The sequence below is a fragment of the Sorex araneus genome, chromosome 2 (assembly GCF_027595985.1).
Source record: "Sorex araneus isolate mSorAra2 chromosome 2, mSorAra2.pri, whole genome shotgun sequence".
Lineage (NCBI taxonomy): Eukaryota > Metazoa > Chordata > Mammalia > Eulipotyphla > Soricidae > Sorex > Sorex araneus.
The window spans coordinates 244639905-244649937 of record NC_073303.1 but is presented as its reverse complement, the minus strand read 5'-3'; the positions used below and the strand labels follow the sequence as shown (position 1 = coordinate 244649937).

The 10033-nt window shown below is 62.9% G+C and overlaps 1 protein-coding gene across 1 annotated transcript; it reads left to right on the top strand.

Moving 5' to 3' along the window:
- Positions 1 to 366: 366 nt before the first annotated feature.
- Positions 367 to 8121, top strand: SLC39A3 (solute carrier family 39 member 3). Its single transcript, XM_004614814.2, has 4 exons — positions 367 to 653; positions 1492 to 1598; positions 2804 to 3106; positions 7252 to 8121. The coding sequence occupies exons 3-4, from the start codon at positions 2900 to 2902 to the stop codon at positions 7999 to 8001; spliced, it is 957 nt and encodes a 318-aa protein (XP_004614871.1). The 5' UTR covers positions 367 to 653; positions 1492 to 1598; positions 2804 to 2899; the 3' UTR covers positions 8002 to 8121.
- Positions 8122 to 10033: the final 1912 nt, after the last annotated feature.

Genomic DNA, 10033 nt, shown 5'->3' with positions numbered 1-10033 from the left:
TTTCAGTTCGCATATTGTTCTAGAAAAGATGCTAGCACAAAGTAGACAGATGTTGAGCCGAGGGGGTCTCTGAAGGCAGTCGGCCATCCCTTCTCTCCCCGGTACCTGAAACCATTCCCTGCGGGATTCAGCACCAGAAGCCCCTGGACAGCTCTAGAAAGCCAACAACCCTCTTCCCGGAACTCTTCCTCCATGTGAGCGAGTTTCCGCCCGAGCCTCCTGGTAGTTGCACCCACCGCTCCGCGGGAGGAAACCACCTTCCCGTGCCGGCAAAAGGGGTGGAGCCTCCACAATGAGTGACGGCTGTGGAAGCCACTAAGCTGGCGCCTCCGGCCTTCCACTAGTCGGCGTGGCCAATAGGAATGGGCGTGGGCGGGGCGTGGGTCACCGGCGCGCCGAGCCGGGGCCTCGGTCGGGACGGCGGCCGTGGGGTGGACACCGCGCGGCGGTTGAGCGGCGCCGGCGGGCAGCGTAGGGTCCGGCGGGGCATCCGTGCGAGCCGGGTCGGGGCCGGTGCCTGCCGTCCGCAGAGGTCCGGCTGGCCCCTGGCCCCCCGTTTACCCGCGAGACCCGGGCAGTTGAGGGCCGCTTGCTGCAGGGCGCGACCTTCCCGCCGGACCCCGGTGCGGCGCGGGGCACACGGAGCAGCCCCCGTAAGTGCGGGGTGGATGAATGAGCGAACGTGCCCACCCCGGCGGCCTCCAGGGACCCCCTTTCCCCGGCCTCCCCACGCACACCCGGAGCCCCCTTAGGACACCCCGGCTGCACCCTGGGCTGCCGGGGGGTGTACCGCTGGCCACCTGCAGGGAGTGAGCCCATTGGGGGACTCGAGGATCCCAGGGTCTCATGCAGTGCCCCAAAAGAATGGCAAAGGGCGGAGGCGGGGCGGGGGCGATGAGCGGGCTCTGACCAGCAGGGGTGGGTGAAGGAATTTAGATCTGGGGGCACCTAAAGACAGGAAGTAGCCAAAGCTGCTACCCAGTTTTTTTTTTGGGGGGGTGCCACATTCTGCCTCTGCTCAGGGATTGCTCCTGGGGAGCCCCAAAAAGGCCATGTGGGCATGGAACCTAGGCCAGGCACCTGTAAAGCATGCTCTTTCCCCACTGTCCTCTCACTCAGGCCCCCTTTGGTCCTTTTTTTTGGGGGGGAGGGGTGCTTGGGGCCACACCTGGCAGTGCTCAGGGCTGACTCCTGGCTCTGCGTTCAAGGATCACATGCTCGAGGGACCCTATGGGATGTCGGGGATCCAACCTGGGTCAGGCATACGCCCTCCCCGCTGTCCTATCATTCCACCCACTTCACTCCTTGTGTGTGTGTGGGTGTGTGTGTGTGTCACTGTGGTACTCTGAGCACCCCCCCCCACCTTCCCTAGCAGTGTTCCAGGGACAGGGCAGTGTTGGGGATGGAACTGAGGGCCTCCCCGCATGTGCAGGCCCTTATCAGCCATGTCCCCAGCCCTCACGGCCCTACTGTCGCTGGTGACACTGGCAGGTCCGGGGCTGGATGTCTCCGCGTCATGTAAGGACACACACGTGCTCCGGTTCAGCTGGGTGCTCAACCCGTGCTTCCTGAGCGTCTCTCCAGCACCAGGCGTCACGGTGGGTACCAGGGCTGCAGTTTAGGGCACGAAGGTTGGCCACCCAGGGGAGAGCCAGGGGAGGGGTAGCGGGGGCAGGATGGGGAATCAGAGCTGAGCTGAGAAACCCCCGTTCCAGGCTGAGAGAACAGTCAGGTTGTGCAAAGGCCCGCAGGCAGGTGCGGGCTGGGCACTCCAGAGCACCTGAGGCCAGGACAGGATGGAGCTGGCAGCTGAGCCTTCGCCTCAGGCCTTACACTTGAACGTTTTCCCAGGAGGAAATAGCCTGCAAGGCCATTTCCTGCTGGGGTAAAGACCCCCCCACAGACTCACGCAGAGGCAAGGGGCAGCTGGGGGCTGAGGAGGGGCTGGCAGCACCATTTTTTGTTTGGGGGCCACACCCAGCAGTGCTCAGGGCTGACTCTCGAGCCCAGGGCTCACTCCTGATGGTGCTTGTGAGACCCCAGGGGACGCCAGGGCATGACCCCGGTTGGCTGAGTGCAAGGCAGACACCCCACCTGCTGTGTAATCAGTCGGTCAGGCCCCTGTTTGTTTGTGTGAGGGGGGAGAGGCTGCATGTAGCAGTGCTCAGGGCTAACTCCTGGCTCTGTGCTCAGGGATCACTCCCAGCGGGTCTTAAGGAAACCCATATTGAGGTGCCAGGGATCCAACGAGGGTCAGCCGTGTACAAGGCCCTGTACTATTGCCCCGGCCCCGACTGGCTCAGCCTTGGGTTTTGGTTTTGGATTTTTTGTGTGTTTCATTTTGTTTTGGGACCACACCCAGCGGTGATCAGGGGTGCCACCTGGCTCTGGGCCCAGGGATCACTCCTGGCTCTGGGCTCAGGGATCACTCCTGCCTCTGGGCTCAGGGATCACTCCTGCCTCTGGGCTCAGGGATCACTCCTGGCTCTGTGCTCAGGGGCTCACTCACGGCTCAGGGCTCACTCCTACTAGGGCCCAGGGACCCTAGGGAGGCTGAGGATTGACCCTGGGTCAGCCGCAGGCAAAGCAAATGCCCTCCCCGCTGTGGTCCTGCTCCGGCCCTGTGGACTGGACTTTTGACTTCCTTGGGCCCAGGGCTGGTGTCTGCCACAGGGGGCGGCCAGACTCCTGTCTCTCAGGGTGGGAGTCCGTGTGCCAGGCCCAGCACAAGATGCGAGGTTAGGGGCAAGGGGGCGTGACCCGGTGACCCTCGGCTGACGTGACTGTTCCCCGCCACACACAGAGACCGGGCTGAGGCATGAGCTGTCAGCCGCGGGGCTGGGCCCGGTAGCGCCCAGGCGTGGGACTGGCCTGGGGGCCCGCTGGGACAGCCGTCACGATGAAGCTGCTGGTGGCCAAGATCCTGTGCATGGTGGGCGTGTTCTTCTTCATGCTGCTCGGCTCCCTGCTGCCCGTGAAGGTCATCGAGGCCGACTACGAGAAGGCCCACCGCTCCAAGAAGATCCTGTCCCTTTGCAACGCCTTTGGCGGCGGCGTCTTCCTGGCCACATGCTTCAACGCGCTGCTGCCAGCCGTGCGGGATAAGGTGAGGGCAGTGACGGACAGTCAGAAAAGAACCAGCTGTGTGACTGTGGGTTGGTGGCTGGGCCTCTCTGGGCCTTCTCAGGTCTACAAGAGGCTGGAGCCAGATGGGAACTTTTTTTTTTTTTTTGGGCTTTTTGGGTCACACCCGGCGATGCACAGGGGTTACTCCTGGCTCTGCACTCAGTAATCATCCCTGGCGGTGCTCAGGGGACCCTATGGGATGCTGGGATTTGAACTTGGGTCGGCTGCGTGCAAGGCAAACGTCCTACCCGCTGTGCTATTCCTCCAGCCCCTCTTTTTTTAATGTTTTAAATTTTATTTTCATAAGGTGGTTCACACTAATTGATTATATTCAGTATTTCAACACCAGTCCCACCACCTTTCCACCTTCCCACCACCATGATTTCGAACTTTCCCGCCACCATTCAGGCCTGCCTGCCAGATGCAAGATACTTTATTTTTTGTTGCTTATTATGAATATAATGAGAGGCCGTGAGGAAGCGTGCTTCTGGAATTCTAAAATTGTAAATGGTTGGGGTCCAGAGACACCTCTGTAGAAAACGAATCTTTTTTTTTTTTTCTTTTTGGGTCACACTCGGCGATGCTCAGGGGTTACTCCTGGCTCTGCACTCAGGAATTACTCCTGGCGGTGCTCAGGGGACCACATGGGATGCTGGGAATCGAACCTGGCTTGGCTGCCTGCAAGGCAAACGCCCTACCCGCTGTGCTATCGCTCCAGCCCCCGAACTAATCCATTTTAAGAATCATTTGGGAGTCTCTGGACCCCAGATGGGAACTCGCAGCTGCTACACCCATCAGTCAGCCCTGCTGACCGCTGCCTTGCCCAGATGCTGTCCAGTTGTCCCGTGTCCCTTACCTAAAGGGACTGTGGCTAGTGGTAAGGAAAGGAGCATCTGTCAGTCTCGGCCGCTGGGCCTGTTAACGGGGAGGGCGCTGGCTTTGCCAGCTGCCAACTGGATTCGATCCCCGTCATCCCGGAGCACTGGCAGGGTCCCCGGAGCACTGGCAGAAGTGTGGAGCCTGAGTGCAGAGCCGGGAGTCGGCCTGAGCGCTGCCACTCTCGGCCCCAAAACAAAGCAAAGCAAACTGCCCGTTTTTTTTTCCCTTCTCCGTTTCTGTGCTGCCTGGCCCGGGGCACTGAGCTCGGGCCATGCTGGGGGTGCTGGCCAGACCGTCCCCTGGCCACTCCTCAGCTCATCCGCATCCGCGGCCTCTGCCAGGACCTCCTTCCTGCCTCCCCCACAGTCCCTCCTGGGACGCCTGTTCTGGCCGTTTCCGGTTGTCCTTCCCGGAAGCTGCGGGACAGGGGAAATCCTTTTTTATGTGGCACCGGCTGGGAGGGACAGTCCAGCCCCTTGGCCTCCCCGCCCACCACGCCCAGGAGAAGGGGCTGTGTGGGGATGTCAGCGGCTGGATCCTGGGGGGCCCCACATCACCCACCGGGGGCTTTGAGTGCTCCTGGAACAGACTGTGCCCCGCTTCCGTGCCTGGGTCCCACGAAACGGGCCACGGTGGTGGGGCCTGTGTGGTGTGAGTCTCTGCTGCCCTATTTTGTTTGTTCGCCTCAGGGCTGGCTCCTGGCCCTGCATTCAGGGATCACTCCTGACAGTGCCCGGGGGACCCCACGGGGTTCCAGGGATTAAACCTGGGTCGCCTCCCGCGAGGCCAGCACCCTCCCCGCTGTCCCATCTCTCCGGCCCTTGGGTCTTGCTGTCCTTAGGCCATAGATCCCAAAGGCCCGACTATCCCCCCCCTTTTCTGTTTTTAGTTTGGGGACCACACCTGACAGTGCTCAGGGCTGGCCTACTTCTGGCTCTGTGCTTGGGGGAACAGTGCCTGAACCTCTGAACCTCTGTCCTTGTGGGGCTTGGGGGGAAGCTATCGGGTGCTGAGGATTGGACCCAGGTTGGCCATTTGCAAGGCCAACGCCCTCCCCGCTGTCCCGTGGCTCCGGCCGCCCTAGGCCCTCCCACGGTCCAGCCCGCCCCGCCTCTCCCGGTGCTGGGTTTCCAGAGAGAAAGAGGGACCAGCACTGGGCATTTGTGGGCTGGACGTAGTTCTACTGCGGGTCCATCTGGGACCCCCAGCCCCATGTGTGAGGGTGGCCCTGGGACACAGTGGGGCTGGGGGTCCTGCCAAAGGCATCACCCCCTGTGTGAAGAAGGTCTCTGAGGGGTCGGTGTTGAGGTGAACCAGGGCTGTGGCTGGGTAGGTCAGGTCTAATCAGGTGAGCCACAGTGAGACCAGAGACTTTGGCAGGACAGACATTTGCTGACCTCTGGGAAGCAGGGGTGGGGAAGAGGGGGCAGAGTCAGGTGGTGGCCACGGCAGCACGGAGCCAGGGACCCCAACTCTGCCAGGAAGTGGATCCCACCCGCTCTGGGCTCCTAGCGGGGAGGAGCCCCAGGAGTGCCCGGGTGTCAGGTGGGGGCCGCCCCTCCCCCTCCCTGACAACGGCACCCCAATCTCCCAGCACCCGCACAGCGTCAGCCCTGGTGCCGCCCTACAAGGCCCAGGTTCCCCCTCACGCCCGCGCGGCTGTGTCTGTCGCAGGCTCCTGGCCCACGCCTGTCCCCCGGGCATCCACAGGTGTTTTTGCTGAGCCGGGGCTCCCCGGGGACCATCTGGTCTCCCTAGGCCTGGCCACAGGGGACACAGCCAGCAACGGCTAGTGTGACCACAGAGGCTCCCCAAAGCTGTAGTGCCGGGGTGGCCAGGCAGGAGAGCAGGAGTGTGAGTGGGTGAGTGTGTGTGAGTGAGAGAGAGAGAGAGAGAGAGTGTGTGTGTGTGTGTGTGTGTGTGTGCCCACGCGCGCACGTGCATTCCTGTATGTGAACCCTCATCTGCTCCAGGGAAACCAGGGGGAACAAGACACCCACTGGCCACTCCCAGAGCCTGTCCCTCATCCAGAACGTTCTGCGGTAGAGCCCTGAGGGGCAGGTGGTGGGAGTGACAGGAAGAGGCAGGTGTCCGGGAGTCACACCCCACTGGCCCTGGAGGGACAGGCAGTGACGGCAGGCACCCCGGGTCAGAGTCCCGCAGAAGCTGCAGCGTTACCCCCACCCCCACCTTTCCCCCCATAACGGTGCCAGCCCTGGGCTGGGGGACACCTCCCCACCTCCGCCCCTGCCACCCCATGTGCCCTGTGTGGACTCCCGTGATTGGCTGAAGGCCCTGTCAGTCTCATGGGACCTCTGCCAGGGCCTGCCCCCAGTGATGCTCTTGGGGGCACTTTCCGGTCACAGACCACCCCCTCCTCGTGTGTGGCCGTGCAGGCTGGTTATGGTTTTAGGGGGGGCCACCTCTGGTGGTGCTCAGGCTTTCTCCTGGCTCTGCACTCGGGAATCACTCCTGATGGTGCTTGGGGGACCCTGTGGGATGCCAGGGATGGAGCCCAGGTGGGCCACAAGCAAGGCAAATGCCCTCCCCACTATCCTATTCCTCTGACCCCTTGTTTTGATCTTTAGGAGGGTTGTTTTGGGCTGATGTCCAGGGCTGACTCCTGGCTCTGTGCTCAGGGATCACTCCTGGCAGGCTCCAGTGACCTTATGGGGTGCCCGGGATCAAACCAGCTTAAGCCGTTGCACTGGCCTCTTGTTTTGTTTTTGAATCGTGCGTTCAGCCCTTTGAACTATCTCAGCACACCCCCCCCCCCAACACACACACACACATACACACACTCCCCTCTTGTTCTCTGCTCTCACCTCTGGGTTTTTTTGTTTGTTTGTTTGTTTGTTTGTTTTCCTTTTTGGGTCACTCCTGGCTCTGCACTCAGGAATTACTCCTGGGGTGCTCAGGGGACCCTATGGGACGCTGGGAATGGAACCCGGTATGGCCGCATGCAAGACAAGCACCCTACCTGCTGTGCTCTCGCTCCAGCCTCTGCCCTCACCTCTGAGGGGCCGGGGAGATGAAGCGAAGGGCTGGGGCGCACCGTTGGCACGTGGGAGCTCCGGGCTTCATCCCCGGCACCGCCGAGGGTAGCTGGGTCGCTTCGCCAGATGCACAAAATCCTAACCTGTCACCTCTGGTGTGGGGACTTAAGACCAGTGGGGCGGGGGGTGGGCGCAGGTGGGTGCTGAGCCCCGTCCGTCTCTCCTCCCCGCCCCCTCCCCCCCAACCCAGCTGCAGAAAGTCCTGAGCCTCGGCCACATCAGCACCGACTACCCGCTGGCCGAGACCGTCATGCTGCTGGGCTTCTTCCTGACCGTCTTCCTGGAGCAGCTGGTCCTGACCTTCCGCAAGGAGAAGCCGTCCTTCATCGACCTGGAGACCTTCAACGCGGGCTCGGACGCGGGCAGCGACTCGGAGTACGAGAGCCCCTTCATGGGCACGGCGGCCGCCGCGGGCCGTGGCCACCCGCTCTACGCCGAGCCGGGCCCGCACGGCCACCACGGGCTGAGCGTGCAGGAGCTGTCGCGGGCCCGGCCGCTGCGCCTGCTCAGCCTGGCCTTCGCCCTGTCGGCCCACTCGGTCTTCGAGGGCCTGGCGCTGGGCCTGCAGGAGGAGGGCCAGAAGGTGGCCAGCCTCTTCGTGGGCGTGGCCGTGCACGAGACGCTGGTGGCCGTGGCCCTGGGCATCAACATGGCCCGCAGCACGCTGGCCCTGCGGGACGCGGCCAAGCTGGCCATCACCGTGAGCGCCATGATCCCCCTGGGCATCGGCCTGGGCCTGGGCATCGAGAGCGCCCAGGGCGTGGCCAGCAGCGTGGCGTCCGTGCTCCTGCAGGGCCTGGCGGGGGGCACCTTCCTCTTTGTCACCTTCTTCGAGATCCTAGCCCGGGAGCTGGAGGACAAGAGTGACCGGCTGCTCAAGGTCCTCTTCCTGGTGCTGGGCTACTCCGTGCTGGCCGCCATGGTCTTCCTGAAGTGGTGACCCCCCGGCGGGGCGCCCCACCCCCGGCCCCGCCCCTGCCCCTGCACCCCCGGCCCCGCCTCTCCCTGCGCGCGCACGCACGCACGCACACGGACACACACTCACACTCTGGGACCAGGTCACACCCCAGACCCTCCGCCCCGAACTGCTTCGGGGCCCCACTCCCTCCGACTCGGAAAGATACTTCTCTTAAAATACCCAAGTGTGTGGCCTCATCAAGCGCCGGTGGGGGGCGGGGTTGGGAGGATGGACACACGTGCTGGGGGCTGGACACTCGCCTCGGGGAAGGGCTCTGGACATGCCCAGGAGTGGGACCAAGACAACCCCCTCCCCACCATGGGGGCAGGGATTCAGCCCTTCTGACCCTTTTGGGCTTTGTTGATTTTTCTTGTTTGGGTTTGGGGGCCACACCCTGCAGTGCTCAGGGCTGGCTCCTGGCGGGTTGGGAGACCCTTGCGGGGTGCCGGGTAGACTGAGCCTGGGTAAGCCTTATGTAAGGCAAAGCACCTTGCCTGCTAGTCTAGCACTTCTCCCCCCACCTCCTTTTTTTTTTTTTTTTTTTTTGGTTTTTGGGTCACACCCGGCAAATGCACAGGGGTTACTCCTGGCTCTGCACTCAGGAATCACCCCTGGCGGTGCTCAGGGGACCATATGGGATGCTGGGATTAGAACCCGGTTCGGCCGCGTACAAGGCAAACGCCCTACCCGCTGTGCTATCGCTCCAGCCCCTCCCCCATCTCCTTTTGACATTTTTTGTTGTTTTTGCTTTGATTTGGGGGCTGCACTCAGCAGTGCTCAGGGCTGACTGCTGCTGGCTCACTCCTGGTGGGGTCTGGGGGACCTTCTGGGGTGCCAGGGATGGAAGTCATGTCAGCTGCGTGCAGGGTAAGTGCCCTCCCTGCTGTTCTCTCTCTCTCTCTCTCTCCCCCCGCCCCCCAGCTGTAGGATCTTGAAAGAGGTTTGGGGACAGAGCAGCAGCACAGCGGGGAGGGCATTGGCCTTGCACTCTGCCCACCCGGGTTCAATCCCCAGTATCTTACAGGGTCCCCCAGCATTGCCAGGGGTGATTCCTGAGCACAGAGCCCGGAGTCAGCCCTGAGCATCGCCGGATGTGGCCCAAACCAAGCAAAAGACGAGGTCAGCGTCTGCCCCAGCTGCTTCCCCTATCAGAGGCGCCAGTGCTGGGCCTCCCTTCAGGCCTGGCAGCCCCTCAGGCCACCCTCCAGTGCTCCCAGGGTCGGGGTGGGGGGGGAGCCCAGGGGCCTCAGCACCCTGTTCTCGTCCTTCCCTGACATCTGGTGCCGGTCCCTGGAAGGTTCTTTCCTCCACAGCGCTGGGCCACTGGAGCTCGGGTTCCCATCGCCACGCACCAGCGACTCCGGGGGGACCCGGGCTCCCCGCCAGCCGATGGCGACAGCTCCGTGCACGCGGGCCGAGCCAGGGGACTTGCAACCCTCCCCAGGGCCCCAAATCCGTCGTCCCGGCAACCAGCTGTGTCTTCCAGCAGAGCCCAGAGCTGGGCGGGGCCAGGAGGCTGCCGGCGGCTGGGGAGCCCCTCCCCCTCCGCTGCCCCTGAACCACCCCCAACTGCTGCCCGGGTCTCGGGGCATCTCACACTCAACCCTGCTCTGCGTCCTCAGGGTCCAATGCCCGGGGGGCTGCCTCCCTGTCCTGCAGGCTGCCAGGGGCCTGGCAACCGCTGGAGGCCTTTTCTTTTTTTGGGGGGTGGGATTTAGGGGCCACACCCAGAGGTGCTCAGGTTGCTCCTGGCGGGCTGGACTGTTTTTTTTGTTGTTTTTCTTTTGTTTTGCTTTTTGGGTCACACCTGGCAATGCACAGGGGTTACTCCTGGCTCTGCACTCAGGAATCACCCCTGGCGGTGCTCAGGGGACCATATGGGATGCTGAGAATCGAACCTGGGTCGGCCGCGTGCAGTAAAGGAGGGAAACCATCTGGTTTTGAGCAATAGTACAGCGGGGAGGGCAAACGCCCTCCCCGCTGTACTATTGCTCCAGCCCTGGACCGTTTTTTG

Excerpts from the sequence above, each read along its gene's own strand:
- SLC39A3 (XM_004614814.2), top strand. The coding sequence starts at position 2,900 with ATGAAGCTGCTGGTGGCCAAGATCCTGTGCATGGTGGGCGTGTTCTTC. Across the intron at positions 3,107-7,251 it reads TGCCAGCCGTGCGGGATAAG|CTGCAGAAAGTCCTGAGCCT; the intron begins GTGAGGGCAGTG and ends CCCCCAACCCAG.